This window comes from Schistocerca nitens, chromosome 1 (assembly GCF_023898315.1).
Source record: "Schistocerca nitens isolate TAMUIC-IGC-003100 chromosome 1, iqSchNite1.1, whole genome shotgun sequence".
Classification (NCBI taxonomy): domain Eukaryota; kingdom Metazoa; phylum Arthropoda; class Insecta; order Orthoptera; family Acrididae; genus Schistocerca; species Schistocerca nitens.
The window spans coordinates 732,273,994-732,296,793 of record NC_064614.1 but is presented as its reverse complement, the minus strand read 5'-3'; the positions used below and the strand labels follow the sequence as shown (position 1 = coordinate 732,296,793).

The following is a 22,800-nucleotide window of genomic DNA, read 5'->3' as shown; positions in this document are numbered from 1 at the left end:
CCGTAATTAACTTTTTTGATATTTCATCATACCCACTCGAATGCTTTGTTTTTAAAGATTTTACTATGGACGTTATTTCTTTTGGTGAAGTGAGTGATATATTCATGTACTTGAAGCTATTTGTGAAGACTAGTTTCAGATAATCAAGGGCATTATTTACTGATCCTGAAAGTCCCATTCTATCAGTAACGGATATAAAGTACTTGTTAAATAGATTTGCCACACTATGCCCATCAGTTACTAATGTGTCGTCTACCATTAGTGCTATTTGCTCCTGTCCCTTTCTGGTTCTACCAGTCTGCTCTTTCACTATATCCCATATTGTTTTTATTTTGTTCCCTGACATTGCTATCTTCTTCTCGTAGCGCATTTGTTTACATGTCTGAATTACTTTTTTTAATGTTTTACAGTACTCCTTGTATTTAGTTAAATCATCAGCATTGGAGCTATTCTTGGTCGACAGATACATTTTCCTTTTTGTCTTACAAGAAATCTTTATTCCTTGTGTAATCCATGGTTTTATTATAGACTTCTGTTTAATTTGAGTAACTTTTGGAGGAAAACAGTTTTCAAACATGGTACTGACATTGTTCATGAATGTGTTATATTTTTCATTGATGTCATGAGCACTATAAACATCTTTCCAGTTCATATCTTTGAGCAGTTTTCTAAAACACGCAATTTTTGGTTGATTGACTACTCTCCTGTACTCAGATTTAGCAGTCTTGATAATCTGCTTAGAATTTACATCTAAAACAAGGAGCTGCATGTCATGATCTGATAGTCCATTTATAACAGGTTTTATGATATGATTTTGTTCCTTTGATTTGTCTATAAAAATGTTATCAATGGCTGTACTTGAGGATTTAGTGATCCTAGTTGGAAAGTTTACAGTGTGAGTTAGATTGAAAGACAACATTACTAACTGCAGTGAATGTTTACTGGAAGATTGCATTAGAAAATCTGTATTAAAGTCACCAGCAATCAAAATTTATTTGTTTCTTCCTGTTAAATAACCCAAAAGAGCTTCTAGATGATCTAAGAATAGATTATAATTTCCTGCAGGTGCTCGGTAAATGGTTATTATTATATAGGATCTGTTATGGAACTCTACTTCTGTTGCACATGCTTCTAGATGCTGCTCTAAACAGAACTTATTGAGGTCAATGTTCTTGAATTTATGGCAGTTTTTGATAAATGTGGCAACTCCTCCTCCATCCATATCCACTCTGCAGAAGTAGGAAGCTAGCTTAAATCCTGAAATGTCTAACATATCAATATCAGTGGTCACTTGATGTTCAGAGAGGCAGATTATGTCAATTTGGTTAGATGAATTCATTTCATCGATACAAATGAGTAGTTCATCAACTTTATTTCTAAGTCCCGGAATGTTCTGGTGTAATAAAGATAACTGATACTGCATACTAATGGGATTGTAACTGCTTTGGCGAAGATGAACTGGCAGTTTCTGATTACTTTCTGTTAAACACTGTTTAAATGGAGGCTGTATGATAAAATCTGACTCCTGTTCATCTGTTTTCTCAAACAGAGTGTGTCTGCCAACCTCTCTTAAAACTCTTTTTCTTTCCCCCTTCCCTATCCTAAAAAAGGCATCCCTCTGACACCTGTGACCACTGGTATTTTACCACTTGTGCCAGTGCCCCCCCTTAAGTTTTCTGCAATCAACCCATACAGTTTTCCCTTCCCTTTCCTATTGAGGCGAAGGCCATGCCTAGTGTAGTCCCACCTATCGATAGCATCCACAGGAATCAAACCAATATGGGACCCTATATCCGTCCTAAGCAGCCACTCCAACTCCAAGTTCACCCTCCCGACGGAAGAGTTCAAATGAAGCCGATTATGGCGTATCAACACAGACACAAATTCCACACTTGTATGCTTCGTTGCTGATGCTATCTTCACCAGGTCACTCTCTATGGAATATTCAGAGTCTCTGCCAATGCTATTTCCCGGACCACCCACTATAACCACGGCATCCTCCTTTGTGAAATCCTTGCATAAAGCACCTACATCCTCTGTTGCCTGACCCAGATCTGCACTAGGCTTGAAAAAGTTTGTGACCTGGTACTCTGGACCTAGATTTTCCTGCAGTAGTTGGCCAACACCTAACAACAGAACTTTCTTTCTCTTTACAAATTTCCCTACTTTTTTAAGTCCTTGAAAGCTTGTTGTGCCCTTTCTACAGCTTCAGCTACATGAGGCTCATCCGATTCTGACTGAGGCAGCAGGTCAAATCTATTTTCAAGATTTATGACAAAGCTGTCTGATGCTCTCCTTTGCCTGTTCCCCCTATTACCTGTTGCCACTTCCCACCTCTGTTCACCCTTCTCCCTCTTTAACCTGTCCAGATTCTCCCTTGCCTTGTCTAGGTCAGCTTTAAGAGCTGCAATTTTCCCTTCCTGTTCCAGTATTTTCCTATCTCTACTACAGATCCTACAATACCACTGGTGAACCTCATTTAGGTCCCCATTTCCCACGCCACTACATTCGCCCCAATGAAAGAAACTACAGCACCCATCACACCATACCCCGGAACTAACGATCCTACGGCATGTCACACACTTCTCACTCATGGTAAAAACAGAAATCGTATAAGCTGATTTAAGTAGTGACTAAAATGTAAACAAAGGACCCTAGAAACTATTCAGGCAGATATAAATAAATTGAAAGAGTACTGAATAAAAAAACTGGTGATTACATATAATTCACGGTTTACTTACGATACGCGCGCGTGAAATAAGCCTAAAATCTGTGCTATAGGCGCAAGAAGGAAAATAAACTCTCTGCTATTGTATTCAGTAAACCCATACAAGATGTGTGTATCAAATAACTATTGATCAGTAAACCAATCCATGATACTGTACTAACCTTGAGACAGAACAAAGAAGTACCAAGTTTGCCAAGTTTGAGGGTGGGGAGGAAAGTAGGCATTATTGTTCCCTATATCAAGCACCATGAATGAATGGAACAAGTTTGTTTCCAAACAAGACACAAAATGTGCACTGTCAACATTTGCACTGTTGTGCAATATTTTTGGTGCAATACAGATACAAAGATAAATGGGTGTGACAAATCAAAGGAAATGCAATTACTCTATAATAGGCCACCAGCGACCATGGCAAGGACCTCGTATATCAATGTATTCCCCTTGAACAACCTTTGAAATTTTGTTGGTGGTGTTCAGATTCAACCTAAAAAGTAAGACTGCAATACTTTTGTTGTGACAGGGCTGCTGCCGCTAACTGAATGGCCTCTAATGGGATAGGATGCATCAATTCCAGGACTAGAACAATATTCATATTTTAACCTTAATGTCGATTATGGTCCTGCAGTCATTTGATGTTGTCAATGAGTAGCCAATAATAAAGAGCATCTCACCTCATACTGAATTTGTGTGTGTTAAGAGTAACTATAGGTTAGAGCTTTCCTGTGTTTGTATGAAACAGGAAGGTGGCATAGACTTTCACTACGTTTTACTGACAAAGCTATCGTCTTTCAATTTTAAACTGTCTTTGGAGAGAGATTATTCTCATGGGAAAACAAACACTTGATTCTGCTTGAAGGACACTGTAGTCAAATAGAAATGGGGTCAGAGTCTATTGCAGCACTCCAAAATCAAACATGGCCATGAAATATCAAAGTGGCTCCCTACTCCCCAGTGACTGGACCAACTGCTGCCATTTTCTTGATGTTAAGTTGATAACCACCAGTATGGGGGATGAGCTCCACTTTTGATATCTTTGGGTGTGGTAACATGTTCTTCATAAACCCCCTCCAACACAAAAAAAGCACAAACAAGATGGTGCCCACACAGCTCATTACACGGAATTAGAAAATAGTAGAATATCTTAGGTCACTGCTACTAGTTCAAATCATAATATTCAATAGACTGCTGCAAAGTAGCATTACAGTGAGTGCAAGAGCATGAATGCAACATACATGTTTCCTGATACACTGTTCATCAATGAGCAATCATCGTGGAAAGGTTTTCAGTGTGAGTGCCTGTAGGATGACAAATGTGCGTGTTTTTGACAACTAGGTAACAATCTGACCTGTTTCAATATCTTCCACAAACCAATTTGAATATATCTTGTATATCATGTGATGCTTACAGGCTTTTTATCAGGGATGTCTCTTTCCTCTTCCTTTTTAAACTTCTTTCGTTCATTTTCATCATTTTCCTTCTCAAATTCTCTCTTTGGCCCTTCTGTCTCTTTGTTCTCAGATATCACAGCTGTGTCTTTGTCTTCAGGAATTGTTACAGTCTCTCTGTCCTCAGGAGTCACAACGTCAGGCAGCACTGTAACAAGAACACACTTCATCAGATTTTTCCATTTCTCACAACCACCATCCCATTTTCACACTTACGTTAAGTTTCAATCAAATAACAGCTGGGCTCTAACAGTGCTGGCATATTCTCAAGACAAAAATGTGTGAACAGCAAGTAAAAACAGAGGAAGTAATTATGAATGTTTAGTTCATCAAAAGTTATTAGAATATCGGTCTTTACATTGTAACACCAATATTACACAGCATTAATCATTAACAATAAAGGGTTGTGCTATTGCTTCATTCTGATAAATTACCTACTTTTCTTGCTTAACTCATGGGTGTGTAATGCAGTACTTACTTTTTACATCAGTGTCACTCTTGTGGGAGGAAGAATCATCTTCGTTTGTTTCCAGGCCCATTGGCGGCAGGGAGATGGGCCGCTCCTGCAACAATAAATGAAGTTTGTAGTTGCACTATAAGTGAACTTACTTTCAATTGTAAATGGCTAGTAATATTTCTGTCAATATTTTTAAACAATGTCATACCAAATACCTATCAATTAAGAAATAATAAGCTTGTCTATCCATAATACCTAATCAAGACATCTTAAAATTAATACAACATTTACAAAATTAATACAGTTTACTACTTTTTTTTATTTGTAATCAGTGTCAACACACGGCATAGCAAGCCAATACTGGCCAAACTTGTTCTCGAACACTAGAATCCATTATTCTTGAAGTGAGGCCAGTGACAAGCATAATTAAGATGCACCTATAAAGAAGGAAACCAAAGCAGCAGACAATTTTTTCTTAATCAACTACAGCACTGAAAGATCATGAACTCGCAGCCTTATTTTAGTTGCATATGACCAACAATGTGTTTCACATGCCCACAGTATGTTGAGACCACAATTTCTAAATCTAGGGCTTAACACCGCAAGATTATCCGTGTACAGAACACATCACATATTACAATTGATCATGTTTGAAAAAATGTTTTAAGAGTGGAAAAAATTCACAGTTTGGTGGACCACACTTCAAACTGCACCACTTACCAAAAACTACTTACTTCTAGTGAGAATGGGCTTGGGGATTCAAATAATGCCTGTATTTCTGAATCAACTGCTACAGTGTAATGAATCAATGTGTGCATTTATGCCCTGTCCTGTTTGAGATTAAACCAGTAGGTAACATTGTGGTCCAAACAACTAACAGCAATTTAAAAGTATGATGAGAAGCATGGTGCAATAACTTGTAAAGAAGCATTACTAAAGGCTGAGGCACAAATCTCTAAGCACAGCAACACTTCCACAAGGGTGCCTACATACATATGACCCACATCCTTGTTCAGACATCCTACCTATTTACAAGGAAATGTTAAATTGTGTCACACAATGTATTCATGATTGTTAAAATTTTATGTACTACTTTCATAATAATTTCAGTATACAATGAAGTCTATTCATGCGTATTACATGATAAACATTTTCTATGTAACTTTTTACCTGTATGAAGTTTTAATAGGGAACATATTTGTACTTTCAGGTGCCATGACTTGAAAATGGATGTATTCTGTCACTGTAATGTATTTGAAACTGCGACAGAAAATAATTTATGAGGTCGGTCAATAAATTTTTACAAAATCCAAGAGATGGCAGTCATAGTAGCAAATGTTTTGCCGGCAGTAAGTGTCATCTGTTGCTAGAGGGCAGGTAAAGTTGCCACAGTATCCATCACATGGTTTCATTGCCCCAGTTGATTGAAGCAAGAAGCTCATGTTTATTTTGCAACATGGAAAAATGCAAGTTTCAAGTATGATTAAACACCTGTGCTTAAAAAAAGAAGAACATTATCTATTTAAAGAGAAAACATTGAAGAGAGACCAAAGCTGATTTGAATCAAGTTCAGGGCACATCTACATCTGTGTCTGCAACTTTTTACAATTGGTTTAATGAGATTAAATGTGGCTGTACATACACAAAAGATGAACAGTGTTCAGGATGACCAGTGAAAGTGAGCATCCCCAAGTAATTAAAAAAATCCGAGATATGGTCTTAAGTGATCGATGAATCAAAGTGAGCAAAATAGTTGAGGACAAAGTCATAGTGCAAGATACAGTTTTCAATTTTGCAAGAGAAACAGGGAGTACAAAAAAAATCTCAGCAATATGGGTGCTCTGTTTGCTACTAGTGGAGAATAAACTCAACTGTGTGGCCAATTCTAATGCTGTTTTGGCACTGCTAGGTTTCAGTGTCAGTACATAACTATGGATGAAACATGGCTACACTGCTACACTACTACACTGCACAGACTAAGAAACAATCAAATCAGTGGGTTTCAGAGGCAAACTGGCTCCAAACATCATGAAGATGGCGAAATTGACCAGTCCTTTGGGATGCATGCAGAATCACCTATGTGGTGTGTGTAAAAAGTTCACTGAATGCTACCAGACAACAAACAAAATGAAAGATACAAACAAATGTTCTTTATTGCCCTTTAAAATAGTCGTCACCTGCTACAACACACTTTTGAGAACGTTTGTACAGACAGTCATTGCTTTAACACACGGCCTAATTGTGTAACATTTATTTCACTGTTAAGTTGAGGCAATGTTGTTGTTCTAACCAACACAGGTTCCTCATCTGAAACTCAGCAGTGGACTGACTGTCTCGTGACCAAAAATTGGGCCCTTATATATCCTCCCAATAACAGGTACTGAACTTACACAATCATTAAATTAACATATATAGATACGCAAACAATACTTTTGATAAACCTGTTAATTACCTTGGAATTAATTAAGGGCTGACTTTGCTAACATGTTTTCAAATAGGGCCAAATAAATACTTAAAGAATGCTCGTGTTTCATTTACCAAATGTTTATAATTAGTACAGAATTTATATTTGTTTATAAATCAACAATAGAATTTAAGTTATGAAAAAATTCCTGATTTCACCCTATAATGAAAGATACTAACTAGTAATAGTCAAAATACATTAGAAAATCAATTACATACATGAAACTAAGCACAAAATTAGATCTGGTGTTATATTCTTTAAAAATCAGGGCCAACCTTCCTTTTATAAAAATACAGATTATACTCATGTATGTTAATGGTAATTAGTTCTAAAATGGAAAAACAAATTTAAGTAGGCAGATGGAAAATCAAGAGGAGAAGAAAAATATCTCAGCTTGCATTGTCACAAAGCTCTCCAAAACAATTTCTGGTTGCTGTAGTCTTTATGAGCAATAATTATCTCCTACTGCATGATTAAACTTCTTTTATAATTACAGGAACAAACTCTTTTGCACATGCCTCACTCTATGAAGAATTCCACAGATAATGACTGTACACCACTCTCAATTACGTCCCTTCATAACAGTTATGATTTACACAAATCTCATTGCTTCCACAGAAGGTGCACAGCAAACTGGCCCTAACACGGCACAAATATTTACAATGAACATCTTTTGGATTGTATCTTCATTTATTTAGAGAACAACTATGTCATGAGGAAATTTGATTCTGTGTTTAATGGCCTCTACTATATTGTGGCTTGTCATGTTTTCATTTTATTGTTAATAATGTACAATGTTGTTTTTAATTTGTTCTGTGTAAGCACAACATATCACTTTTTTGTTCTTAACTGATATGAAAAATCTGTCAATAGGATGGAAATGATTTTTTTTTTAATTAAATGGTCTGTATAACAGCGTAGATAACTTACTGCACAGGCAGTATCCACAGTACCCATGTATGTGGTGATCTGCGTATGTGGTGAAATGGTACAAGACGCACTTTTGATACAAAGAAACATTCTGTGAATTTTATCAAAAATGGCTCTGAGCACTATGGGACTCAACTGCTAAGGTCATTAGTCCCCTAGAACTTAGAACTACTTAAACCTAACTAACCTAAGGACATCACAAACATCCATGCCCGAGGCAGGATTCGAACCTGCGACCGTAGCGGTCTTGCGGTTCCAGACTGCAGCGCCTTTAACCGCACGGCCACTTCGGCCGGCCGTGAATTTTATCACAACAATTTGAAAGACAATATGTAAACTGTAATGGCACAATGTCAGATCATTAGGACATGAGACATGGACTGCAGTGCCCTATTTATTCTTTGTTTGGAATGTTGTTAACATACTGCTGAACTTCCACAGAGTATTAGTCGTGTATACAGGGCAGTTTTTTTATCTCACTGCACACAGTGCTCACACTATTTAGTTTCATGCAGTAAGATGTGGGTCATCCTGTGCCAAATTCTGAGTGATTACTGTGATAATCTTGTCTTCAAATTTTTTTTCTCTATTTCTTGGTAAGTCGACTTATGTTAGAAGCAAAAGGTATTTAAGATTTTTAGAAAATCCTTGTATAAAAAAATCTGTACTTTTAAATCCCCTCAGGACTGTAGCTTCATGTTTTTGCATGACAGGACATGGCAAGAATGTTGAAAGATATGGAGATACTGGAGTTTCTCTGGAGGATTTTCCATCTGACACTGACACAACAAATGATGTAAGAAGTGATTTTGCAATAAAATATGTTCTTGAAGAATTCCAACTCAACAATTTATACACCAAACAAAGAAGAAATAACACCATCAACAGAATACGACTTTTCTCCAGAAGATGATGAAATTATATTTGAAGTAACCAGAGACAACAAGAAATATCTCCCAACTCTTCTCAGAATGAAAGAAGGGATTTTCACTTTCAAAGGAAATTTCAACTCAAAATCTTTACGATCATGGCTACATTTTATTGCTAGTCATGGGACATGTGGAAAGTCTGATTTTTACTATATACAGTGTGGTTTACAAGTCATGTCCCATGGAACAAAGTCTGCATTGGAGTAAGAATGTACGCTTCCGCGGCCAGTGTCATAGTGACTAGAAAGAGGCTATTCATGGATGTCCATGTCGTCAACGATTGGTAGCTGTCCGCCAATCAGCGTTCGGCTTCTGGTCAGCAAGCTTTCCTCCTGGTGTGCACGGAAGTGGACTGACAGTTGCTCTACAAGTGTCCGCGTCCCGTGTAGCTTCTGCCCCGCAACCACTCGCGGCCGATTGGACTGGGATGGCCGGCAGCCAGGACGCCGGGAGTTTGTAGCCATCTTCTCTGTTGATGTTTTCAGGCTGCATAATAATTTCGATCGCCTCCCGTATTTTGTGTTTTCGCATCCACAATTCTTTAGCCAGTACTCGGACTTCTTGGAACCTGATAGGTTGTCCACAGTCACGGTGGTGTTCCACTATTGCCAATTTATTATGTTGTTGTAATCGTACATAGTGTTCGTGTTCTGCTACTCCTAAGCTGACAGGTCTCCCTGTTTCTCCTATGCAGGCAGCTACACACACACACACACACACACACACACACACACACACACACAAAAACTGCAGTTTGTAAACACCTGCAGTGTTAAGATTGTTGACTACATCCTTGGTGGAACATACCATTTCGTGGATCCTGTGAGTGCTTTGAAAAATCAGTTTGAAACCTCGTCGGCAGAGGACGTTGCCTAGCCGTTCACTGACGCCTTTTACGTCACGGGTCGCGGACATACCTGCTCAAACACTTGTAGAGCAACTGTCAGTCCACTTCCGCGCACACCAGGAAGAAAACTTTCCGACCAGAAGTTGAATGCTGATTGGTGGACAGCTACCAATTGTTGATGGCATGGGCATCCATGAATAGCCTCTTTCTTTCCATCTTCCCCTACGTCATGACTAGTCAATCATATTAGAGGGCCAATTAAAAGTTTTACAACAGTGATGTCAGACACTGATAGTGTGTAATAAATAGAAGCACCTATCCCCATGCAAAACCAGTCGTGACCTGAGGAAGGACACTTCAATTTGGTGGAAATATCGGTTTTAGTTTATTAATGTTGTTAGTTTTTTAGCAATGACGCGGCATAATATCCAGAAGAATTTTAATCACTCTGCATTGGAGTTCAATAGTCTTGGCCCATGGGACACAGACGTATTCAGGGATATGACAGTAAAAATTGTTGTTGTTGTTGTTGTTGTTGTTGAGACTGGTTTGATGCAGCTCTCCATGCTACTCTATCCTGTGCAAGCTTCTTCATCTCCCAGTACCTACTGCAGCCTACATCCTTCTGAATCTACTTAGTGTATTCATCTCTTGGTCTCCCTCTACGATTTTTATCCTCCACGCTGCCCTCCAATACAAAATTGGTGATCCCTCGAGGTCTCAGAACATGTCCTACCAACCGATCCCTTCTTCTAGTCAAGTTGTGCCACAAGCTCCTCTTCTCCCCAATTCTATTCAATACCTCCTCATTAGATATGTGATCTACCCATCTAATCTTCAGCATTCTTCTGTAGCACCACATTTCGAAAGCTTCTATTCTCTTCTTGTCTAAACTATTTATCGTCCATGTTTCACTTCCATACATGGCTACACTCCATAAAAATACTTTCAGAAATGACTTCCTGACACTTAAATCAATACTCGATGTTAACAAATTTCTCTTCTTCAGAAACGCTTTCCTTGCCATTGCCAGTCTACATTTTATATCCTCTCTACTTCGACTATCATCAGTTATTTTGCTCCCTAAATAGCAAAACTCCTTTACTACTTTAAGTGTCTCATTTCCTAATCTAATGCCCTCAGCATCACCCGACTTAATTCGACTACATTCCCTTATCTTCGTTTTGCTTTTGTTGATGTTCATCTTATACCCTCCTTTCAAGACACTGCCCATTCCGTTCAACTGCTCTTCCAAGTCCTTTGCTGTCTCTGACAGAATTACAATGTCATCGGCGACCCTTAAAGTTTTTATTTCTTCTCCATGGATTTTAATACCTACTCCGAACTGTTCCTTTGTTTCCTTTACTGCTTGCTCAATATACAGATTGAATAGAATCGGGGAGAGGCTACAACCCTGCCTCACTCCCTTCCCAACCCCTGCTTCCCTTTCATGCCCCTCGACTCTTATAACTGCCATCTGGTTTCTGTACAAATTGTAAATAGCTTTTCACTCCCTGTATTTTACCCCTGCCACCTTCAAAATTTGAAAGAGAGTATTCCAGTCAACATTGTCAAAAGCTTTCTCTAAGTCTACAAATGCTAGAAACGTAAGTTTGCCTTTCCTTAATCTTTCTTCTAAGATAAGTCGTAGGGTCAGTATTGACTCACGTGTTCCAACATTTCTACGGAATCCAAACAGATCTTCCCTGAGGTCGGCTTCTACCAGTTTTTCCATTTGCCTGTAAAGAATTCGTGTTAGTGTTTTGCAGCTGTGACTTATTAAACTGATAGTTTGGTAATTTTCACATCTGTCAACACCTGATTTCTTTGGGATTGGAATTATTATATTCTTCTTGACGCCTGAGGGAATTTCGCCTGTCTCATACATCTTGCTCACGAGATGGTAGAGTTTTGTCAGGACTGGCTCTCCCAAGGCTGTCAGTAGTTCTAATGGAATGTTGTCTACTCCAGGGGCCTTGTTTCGACTTAGGTCTTTCAGTGCTCTGTCAAACTCTTCACGCAGTATCACATCTCCCATTTCATCGTCATCTACCTCTTCTTCCATTTCCATAATATTGTCCTCAAGAACATCACCCCTGTATAGAACCTCTATATACTCCTTCCACCTTTCTGCTTTCCCTTCTTTGTTTAGAACTGGGTTTCCATCTGAGCTCTTGATATTCATGCAAGTGGTTCTCTTTTCTCCAAAGGTGTCTTTAATTTTCCTGTAGGGAGTAGTATCTGTCTTACCCCTCGTGAGATAAGCCTCTACATCCTTACATTTGTCCTCTAGCCATCCCTGCTTAGTCATTTTGCATTTCCTGTCGATCTCATTTTTGAGACGTTTGTATTCCTTTTTGCCTGCTTCACTTACTGCATTTCTGTATTTTCTCCTTTCATCAATTAAATTCAATATCTCTTCTGTTACCCAAGGATTTCTACTAGCCCTCGTCTGCTGCCTTCACTATTTCATTCCTCAAAGCTACCCATTCTTCTTCTACTGTATTTCTTTCCCCCGTTCCTGTCAATTGTCCCCTTATGCTCTCCCTGAAACTCTGTACAACCTCTGGTTCTTTCAATTTATCCACGTCCCATCTCCTTAAATTCCCACCTTTTTGCAGTTTCTTCAGTTTTAATCTACAGTTCATAACCAATAGATTGTGGTCAGAGTCCACATCTGCCCCTGGAAATGCCTTACAATTTAAAACCTGGTTCCTAAATCTCTGTCTTACCATTATATAATCTATCTGAAACCTTCTAGTATCTACAGGGTTCTTCCATGTATACAACCTTCTTTCATGATTCTTCAACTAAGTGTTCGCTATGCTCTGTGCAAAATTTTACCAGGCGGCTTCCTCTTTCATTTCTTAGCCATAATCCATATTCGCCTACTACATTTCCTTCTCTTTCTTTTATCTCATCTTTCTTTTATCTCATCATACATTTCATCAATTTCTTCATCATCTGCAGAGCTAGTTGGCATATAAACTTGTACTACTGTAGTAGGTGTGGGCTTCATGTCTATCTTGGCCACAATAATGCGTTCACTTAGCTGTTTGTAGTAGCTTACCCGCACTCCTATTTTTTATTCATTGTTAAACCTACTCCTGCATTACCCCTATTTGATTTTGTATTTATAACCCTGTATTCACCTGACCAGAAGTCTTGTTCCTCCTGCCACCGAACTTCACTAATTCCCACTATATCTAACTTCAATATATCCATTTCCCTTTTTAAATTTTCTAACCTACCTGCCCGAGTAAGGTATCTGACATTCCACGCTCCGACCCATAGAACGCCACTTTTCTTTCTCCTGATAACGACATCCTCTTGAGTAGTCCCCACCCGGAGATCCGAATGGGGGGACTATTTTAGCTCCGGATTATTATACCCAAGAGGACGCCATCATCATTTAATCATAGAGTAAAGCTGCATGCCCTGGGAAAAATTACGGCCGTAGTTTCCCCTTGCTTTCAGCCATTCGCAGTACCACAACAGCAAGGCCGTTTTGGTTAGTGTTACAGGGCCAGATCAGTCAATCATCCAGACTGTTGCCCCTGCAACTACTGAAAAGGCTGCTGCCCCTCTTCAGGAACCACACGTTTGTCTGGCCTCTCAACAGATACCCCTCCATTGTGGTTGCACCTACGGTACAGCTATCTGTATCGTTGAGGCACGCAAGCCTCCCCACCAATGGCAAGGGGTCTATGGTTTATGGGGGTGGCAGTAAAAATTAATTGAAGGAAAAAATTCTAGAAAACATGGGCTCTAAAATGCATAACTTCAAGAACTGTGAGCACTGTTTTATCTCTTCTACAGCAAACTCCTTGCTTTCTATATTTTGAGAGGTGGTAGAGTGGATCAAAACTAGAAAAGGAAGTCCAGTAAACACAAGAGTCTGAAGTGCACACTTTAAGAGCTATGAGCACATGTTCATTTTCACTTCCATGAAACACACCTCTTCCACTGCATAAGTACTCATAGCTCTTAACATATGTGCTTTACAGCCCATGTTTACTAGACTTTCTTATTATGATCCATATCTTTTCCTCTCTAAAAAAGGAAAGCAAGAGATTTGTTTCACAGTACTGAAGGTGAAGTAGTGCTCACAGCTCTAGCACATGTTTACAAGACTTTTTGCTTCAATAGATCATTCCTGTCACATCCCTGAATATAACTTTCTTCTATGGGCCAAGACTACTGAATCATCAATATAGACTTTGCCCTGTAGGGCATGTCTTTAGATTTACCCATCAGAATCAAGACTTCACTGAAAGTGTTCCCAATGTTATTTTGTGTGAATTAGGGCATTTTTTTTATTTATCTATACCACTTCTTGTGAAGTACCATTGTCAATGACTATAACATTATAACTTGACGGGACTCTCAAGCCCTTTTTGAAAAAATGAAATAAAGGCCCAAAAACCGTATTTCTCTGGTTTTCTTTCTACTAAATCAATTTATAACCTACTATGGCAGGCAACGTAACAAGAAATGAATTGTCGAAGTCAAAGAATAAAAACGGAGGCCTTAAAGGGTTAATAAGGCATGTATGTATTTTTTGTGTATGATTTTTGGGTAACATGCACCACTGTCTGGTAGCAGGGGACAGAAATGGAACAATGTTTGAAACAAAAAAGCTCAAAAATTACATTGAGCCTTGTACTAAAATACAGACGCCTTCTTTCCCTGCTAACAGACAATGCCACAGGTTACCCAGCAGTTGCATATAAAATACATATGTGCCTTATTAAATGACATAAATACACCCAATGACTGAGGTTTAACTTTTCAAATTGTACAGTGGGAACAAAAACAAATTGTAACTGGCTACAATAGCTCGGGTTTCAACTAACAAATAATTAATGAGCTATATCTACATTGACGGAAAAAAAATCACAACACCAAGGAGGAGTTGGGCAACTTAAATGAAATTTGGGATCTGACAGATGTATCTATTCAAATTTCAAGCCAGTTGCATAAGAGAGGCATTAGTAGTGCCACTATGAGGATGCAGGTCAGGTTTGCTACAAATACATGCTGTAGCAGTCATGATCATTAGTAGCTTTTGAGACTGGAATTGGTCAGTTATGTTAGACAAGAATTCCTTTATCAACACCTCACTGAGTTTGAACAAGGTCATGTAATAGGACTACAAGAAGCTAGATGTTTCTTCCGCGATACTGCAGAAAAGCCTGGCAGGAAAGTAGCCACAGTAACATGACTGTTGGTGGCGGTGGTCACTAGAATGTACAATCATAGGAAGACTAGGCTCTGGACGACCACTTGGCACTACCGAGAGAGAAAACCACCATGTTCGGCATATGGCTCTGGCGCATTGTACTAAATTTGCAGCAGCATTTTGAGCACCAGTTAGCACCACAATGACACAACAAACTGTTACAAATCAGTTACTTCAAGGATAGCTCAGGGCCAGATGCCCTGTAGCATGCACTCCACTTACTCCAAACCACTGCCATTTGCGATTTCAGTGGTGTCAAGCGAGAGCTCATTGGAGGGCAAGGTGGAGGTCTGTTGTGTTTTATGATAAAAGCTGGTTCTGTCTTGGTGCCAGTGATGGCTGTGTGTTGTTTAGGAGGCCAGATGCGGGCCTGAAACCAACCTGTCTGTGTACTAGACACACTGGACCTACACCTGGAGTTGTGGTCTGGGGTGCAAATTTTGTAGGACGGCAGGAGTACTCTTGTGGTAATCCCACTCACCGTGACTGCAAATTTGTACGTCAGTCTGGTGATTTGACGGGTTGTGCTGACATTCATGAGGAGATTTCCAGGGGATGTTTTCCAACAAGGTAATGCTCGCCCACATACTGCTGTTGTAAATCACCATGCTCTACAGAGTGTCTACTTGTTGTCTTAGCCTGTTCAGTCGCCAGATCTGTCTCCAACTGGTCACATATGGGACATTACTGGACAACAACTCCAGTGTCATACACAAACAGCATTCATTGCCCCTATACTGATCGACCAAGTGAAACAGGCACAGCACTCCATTACACAAACTGGCATCCAGCATCTGTATGCTTGCATTCAACATTCTGGCAGTTACACTGGTTATTAATGTACCAGCATTTCACATTTGCAATGTCTTATCTCACACTTACATTAACTTGTGATCTTGCAACGTTAAATCACTGAAATATGTTACCTAGACAAATGTATTCCTGAAATTTTATCACTCTACATTAATTATTTTACAGTGTTGCTTCTTCCTGTCACTGTACATAAAGCAATGAGTATGGAAGATATCACTGTATATATTAAGATGAGCTACATTTTGTATCTCTCTGCTCAGTAAGACACAAATTCAGCAAGAAAATGCAAAACAGTTTTGTTCACAAAACTGGATTTTGTTTTGTATCTCATTGAATACAAGCTCTCTAACTGTTAGTCATGTGACAAACTGCCTGCCTGATTATATACCACCATTAATTGACAACTTCGACTGCGTGCAAACAAGTTGGTTGGTTGGTTGGTTGGTTTTGGGGAAGGAGACCAGACAGCGTGGTCATCGGTCTCATCGGATTAGGGAAGGATGGGGAAGGAAGTCGGCCGTGCCCTTTCAGAGGAACCATCCCGGCATTTGCCTGGAGTGATTTAGGGAAATCACGGAAAACCTAAATCAGGTTGGCCGGACGCGGGATTGAACCGTCGTCCTCCCGAATGCGATGCAAACAAGTGAGTTCACTTATATTGTGTAGAGAAACCTTGTGTATTGGACTGTAAATAAAGGCATATTCCACACTAATTATCAGTGTCAATTTTCCTTTCTTTTATTACATACACAATGACAACTGATGCAAAATGAATGGTAAAATCTATTCAAAAAGTGAACTAAATTGTTGGCACTGAGAACGTTATACTACCAGTTGTCAAACGTGCAATTTTTTTACCACAATATGTTTCAGGACTTTGTTATCCCTTTCTCAAATGCTATAAAACAAGGAAAACCAATCAATAAATCCCAATACTACATGTACTGACGACCATATAAAAATATTTATTTCATCCTGTAATACAACCTTCCTTAAAGCTTGTATGCCATTAGCAAAAAGTAAAAATCCGGAAGCAAACATGCATTATCAAATAAAAAACTCTCCTTAGAACAACTCGTGCTGGTGTGTTATACTCTCAAGGCAAAGCTCTGACTAAAGGCAACCGCTTCACTGCTTTCACTTACTGAAGCTAGTACCTTCCTGCACGGCATATGTCACAGCCCCCCAAAGATCTATAAACACTGTATGTCAAGTCCTGGTAAATTCTAAAAACCAATATTACGTGTAATGTGGGCAGCCATATAGGATGTCTAACAGAAAACATAAAACCTAATGCCATTAACTTGAATAAATTGATGGCTAATTCTCAAGGACATCACTAAAGTGGGCTCAGAAATGGCCCTCAGACACTTCTGTCTTCTCATTTAATGCACTGATGCATTCATTTCTTAAAGTGCAAAAAACTCACCGCCTCTGCAAAATCTGACAACCACCACCCTTTATCCTCAAAGTGCAATACTCTCATGCTGTCTGTGATGTCACTCAATGAATGCTACTCACTCTTGAGATGCTTCATCACCACCAATGAGCCATTTTCTATATTATTATGTTCTTTAAATCTTAGTTCAAAGTTTCTTCCTGTTAGCCCTACATGCTACAAATACCACACATTTGACAACTGGTGGCATAACATTCTCAGTACTGATTCATGAGACAGTTGTAATACAGCTTCACGACAGATGACATAAACCACTCCAGGAGAACAAGAGACAGTTTACTTGAATCCACATCGACATTCAACAATTATGTTACTGGTTGATTCATATTTTATATATTACTACTCGAAAATTCTAATTAACACATGATTGACATCTCTTATTTGTAATCAGAAGACATTTCATGATTAACAAACTGCAATGTGTGTAAACACAGTATTAAGCCCTACTGAATGCACGAGTTATATTTAAACCAATTTCCAATTCAAATTTTTACTCCCTCTGTAAACAACACCATGTGTTACATTAGTTTAAACATACCCACAAAATTTACGTAAAATGAAACTGAGTCACCATGTACAACATGGAAGATTGATCAAAAAATTATTGTGGTAATCCAAGGCTTTGCACTAGCATACTCCACTGAAGTTATAAGGTTCACCAGTCACTTGAAATCCACTATTAATTGGGTGGTTCCTTAAATGCAGGAAGCATGTTCTCCATTAACATTACAAGTGAGGCAGAACATCGTCATCTATGTGACCTCTCTGAAAAGTTTAACTGTTCAAATAGAATAAACACTTTTTTTTTTTTGCTACTAGGTCTTCTTTTTATTAAATGGGTTCTACAAGATATTGTGAATTAAGTCCCTCTCTAGCTGGCCCAATCTATATACATTTATTGATAATACCAAAAATGTGTGAATTCCTACATAATAACTGTATAAATATCCTTCACACTCGGAGACAAAAAATGAAAATGAATGAATGAATAAATAAATAAATAAGTTAAACTCACATATTCAGATTTCTAAAGACTGAAATTCAAACATTATTTATGAGTTTTCCTCTTGAAATATTATATGAAAAATAATTGACATAGTGTAAGTAACAAAAGCAAACAATTATTCACACAGAAAAATAAAGAACAGTTTACGTCTTCCCCAGAAATTTTAGTCCACAAATTAAAAAACTAACAATAATTTCACATGAGCTACAATATGCATCAAAGCACAGGAGGAGCCTGGCAGTACTTAAGAGGGCAAGGATATAAATACTTGTACCTGTGACCTGGAGTGAATTAAAGGTGATGAATCTGTTGGAATGTGGTACATTTATATTGATAGTATCAAGATGGCTCTCAACAATAAGTGTAAATCTACTACATTAAAATCAGTCAGCTCCATGTGTTCACTGTATAAGATAGTTATGCACTGTATTTATCTTGCCATTAATAAATATTCGTAATATGGTAGCAGTTTGCATTTTTTAAGTAAAAAGAATTTTATTTATTTTTTATTTTTAAAGTAGAGGTTGGTTGTGAACTAAAAAGAAAATTGTTATTCGAAAAAGTGCTGTGTGAAACTGGACATGGCTGACATTAAGATACTGGTGTTTGATGGAGAAGACTATGGGAAATGGATATGGGGATTAGAAATGTAAATGAAAATGATGAAATGCTGCACAGTGGCTTCAAGAACAAAAATGAGCATGGACAAGGCAGGCACTTGGGATGAAAAGAATCTGACCACAACAAACTATAGAGCAATTTCGAACAAGAAACTGGATTTTATGAGTTTTAAGGAAACTGCATTTGAGATAGTGAAAATGTTCAAAGAATTATTATACTCCAAAGAATCAACAGCACTGAAAATTGTGGGCAGAAACAATTTGGATAAACCCAGGTTAAAAGACTACAGTGACACAGAAACATACTTCAGTATTTTTGAAACAACAAATCCTTGCCTGAATCTCAGAGATATACTGGGGACTCAACCAGGAGAGGATCAGAAGTCGAATACATTGAAAGTATAATTCAAATGATGGATTTAAAAGATAAGGATGAAAGTCGAGGTGAAAAAAATTTAGCGTACTTCACAGTGAAAAGAAAATCAAGGTGAGCTACCAGGAGCATTTATATTACGGATGTGGCAAACCAGGTCATTTTAAGAGGGACTGTGATCAGTCAGGAACAAGCAGAGATTCATAGATACACAACGAACATTTTTGAGGAGATGGTCAGGCAGTTGGAAACCCTAAAAACCTAGCAGCATAGCAATGGTATCAACTGGTCACATACTTGATGAGAGCAGTACGATTCAAGAAGCAGTCATCACCGAGGGTGCCGAGGATATTAACAGAACGAAAATGGTATTAGCAGTTTCGTACACAAGAGGTATAACTCATGATGGCACGTAATAATGTTGACTCAGGTAACAATGTACAGACTGATTGGCTATCGGACAATGATTGCACCGATCATGTTTTTAATAATGAAAACTATTTTTCTGAATGCTTAACTTTAAATGGACCTGTAAATGTAAAAATTGCAGATGGTAAAGTTTTGAAAGTTAAAAAAATATGAAATATGATTAATTATTTTCCAGTTTATGATGACATGACTCCAAATGAAACGAAAATGTGTTTTAAGACAAATATATGGAAAGAAATTCAATCATCTATGCTAAAAAAATCTATTTGTTGGCAAAAGCTCAATAGCTTTTGAAAATTACAACAACTTACTTGTGATTGGTTTGAAAGAAGATAAGCTGTACAAAATGCAAAGTTGTATTTTATGGAAGTGATTACTGTAAATAGTCTCAGTAGTAAAGATAGTATGTTAGTAAAGAAGAAAAGGCATCACATAGTTGGACTGTAAATTGTAATGATTAAATGTGTTACATAAACATCAGTTTGCAGTTGGATTTACAGCAAATTTGGAATCAGAATTTATGAAGTATAAAATTTGCATTCAAAATAAAATGCACAAACTGTCTTTTGAAAACAACAGAAGCAAAGCAAAAGAAACAGAGATTATTCATACTGATTTGCATCAGGCATGCACAACTCATGATTTGCATAGGGAAACATACTTTTCGCTTTTACTGATGGTTATCATGGTGTTAATTAGAGTCTATGCTATCAAATCTAAAAATGAAATTTATGATTGTTTTGAAGAATATGTTAATGAAATTGAAAATTTAACTGACAAAATTATAAAAAAAAATTGAGATGTGACAAGGGAATGGAATATTTAAATTCAGCTGTTTATCAACCAGTAAGGCAGATGGAATAATTTTAAATGTGTGTCCAACTTTTAGCTAATACTACTGAGAGCAGATCTCCTTATGAGATAGTGTTTGCAGAGAAGGCTTATGTTACACATTTCAAGTTGTATGGATCAAAAACTTTTGAACCGGTACCAGAACAACGGAGAAAGTACAAGAAATTGTGGATGATATTTATTCACCTGTTGCTATGATGCAATCATTGAAATTACTATTGCCATATTGCTGTCAAAAGGGCTAAATTGTAGATGAAATAGATAGATGTACAGACTGCATTTTTAAACTGTAAAGTTTTCTCAGAATATTTATGAGGCAACCTCTGGAATATGAGGATTAAACAGTCAGGGTTTGTAAGTTATTTAAGGCATTACATGGCTTGAGAGGAAGTCTTCGACCATTGTATGAGTGTTAAAAAAGAGTTTTAAAAAAGTATATGCTTTAAAAGAAATTAATATGATTATGTGATTTATATAATTAAGTTTGTTGATGAATTGATAATTTGTGATAAAAGTAAAGGGAAAATACAACCAAAATCAAGAATCTTCTGTCCAAGTCTGTCAGAAGGACTGAGATGAAGTAATGAATTATCTTCCGGAAAAATATTGACAATAATTATGCAAACAATGTAGCGTATCTCAGTAAGGAAAGCTATACTGAAACTCTACATATAAACTATCAGATTTAACAATCAAAGCATACAGTACACCAATGGAGGTCATGATATTTAGTGCACGAGCTTGATAGGGGCTCTGTTATTTATAAGCTCTGATATAAGTTTCAGTTTGAACTATTTGAATCGATTTCAAAATTATTACGATACTCACTATGCAATGAGTACTGAAGTATTAGAACTAAACAAATGTTTGAGGTTAACATGTGGAAGGACTGAAAATATTAATCCCTTAGATTGTTTTGCAGATGCAGATTGGGCAGGTGATTGTGTTTGGTAGGTTTGGAGATATACATAAAATAAGGGAAAGGCAACCACTCACCTATAGCAGATTGATGGGTTGAGCACAGAAACATGTAACAGAAAACTGCATTGTTCACTCCAGCTTTCGAGTGCTAGCTCCTTTTCTAGAAAAAGTACACACACACACACACACACACACACACACACACACACACACACACGGCCATGCAGAGAAGGATGTAAGGAGGGGTAGAAGGAATGAGGCAGGTCTTTGGACAGATAACTCCGCAGCCGCACAACAAGACAGAAAGAGTACAGAGAATACAGCAAAAATATGTGTAGGAAGAGGGAGATTGGGGAAAACGAAAGGGGGAAAGGAGAGAAAGGTGAAGATGAAGAAAGAGGAGAGAGCAAGTGTGCGAGTGAGTGGGGGTGGAGGAGTGGTGTGGACAGAAGAGAGACGGGAAAAGGTAAGGCGAGGCAGTGAGGAAAAGATCAGCAGAGGTTTCTCTCCAGCATATCCTACATTGACCTCATCCCACTGCCTCACCTTAGCTTTTTGCTTCTCTTTTCTGTCCACACCACTCCTTCTCCATCCACACTGTGCCCTGTCTTCTCCCAACACTCTTCCTTTCCAACCCCCTTCCCCTGTGCTGGCACTCCTCCCACCTCTTTAATCTTGACTTATCTATCCTCCCCTCCCCCCTCCCCCTTAGTTCTATTCTCATCTTCTTCTTCCTACACCTATTTTTGCTGTATCCTCTGTATTCTTTTTGTCTTGTTTTGCAGCCATGGAGTCATCTGTAAAAAAACTGCCTCTATCCTGCTACCCCTTGTTGCGTCTTTCCCTAACCCCTTCTCACCTTCATCAGCTTAGGCAACTGCTTTCAATAAACAGTGTTGGCATGACCACAGGTTGTGTGTGTGTGTGTGTGTGTGTGTCAGAGAGAGAGAGAGAGAGAGAGAGAGAGAGAGAGAGAGAGAGAATACTGTTTTCTGTTACATGTATCTGTGCTCCAAGCATCAATCTGCTACAGGTGAGTGGTTGCCTTTCCCTTACTTTATGTATTGCTTCATCCAGAAATTTCCATTTTGTTATTGCTTGGGAGAATGACATTTTGGAAATCTAAGGACTTTTGATGATTATGTGGCATTCACAGATGCTGTCACTGAGGTTAAGTTAATTCTGGATATTTTGATGCAAAGTCTGAATGTCTGTTAAAGTATATGAAGACAACTGAGGGGCAAGTCAATACTGCTATATATGGGAACTCTCCTAAAAATAAAAA

General features: G+C 38.2%; 1 protein-coding gene across 2 annotated transcripts in view; it reads right to left on the bottom strand.

Annotated features, from left to right (window-relative positions):
- The window catches only part of LOC126259936 (serine/threonine-protein kinase 10), a 165,093-nt gene that overhangs the window by 61,144 nt on the left and 81,149 nt on the right, over positions 1-22,800 (bottom strand). For both annotated transcript variants that reach the window (XM_049957044.1, XM_049957035.1), the window contains exons 8-9: positions 4,652-4,736; positions 4,134-4,321 (exon numbers count right to left, since the gene is read on the bottom strand). In XM_049957044.1, coding sequence (XP_049813001.1) covers positions 4,134-4,321; positions 4,652-4,736 — 273 coding nt within the window. The remainder of the gene's footprint in view (positions 1-4,133; positions 4,322-4,651; positions 4,737-22,800) is intronic.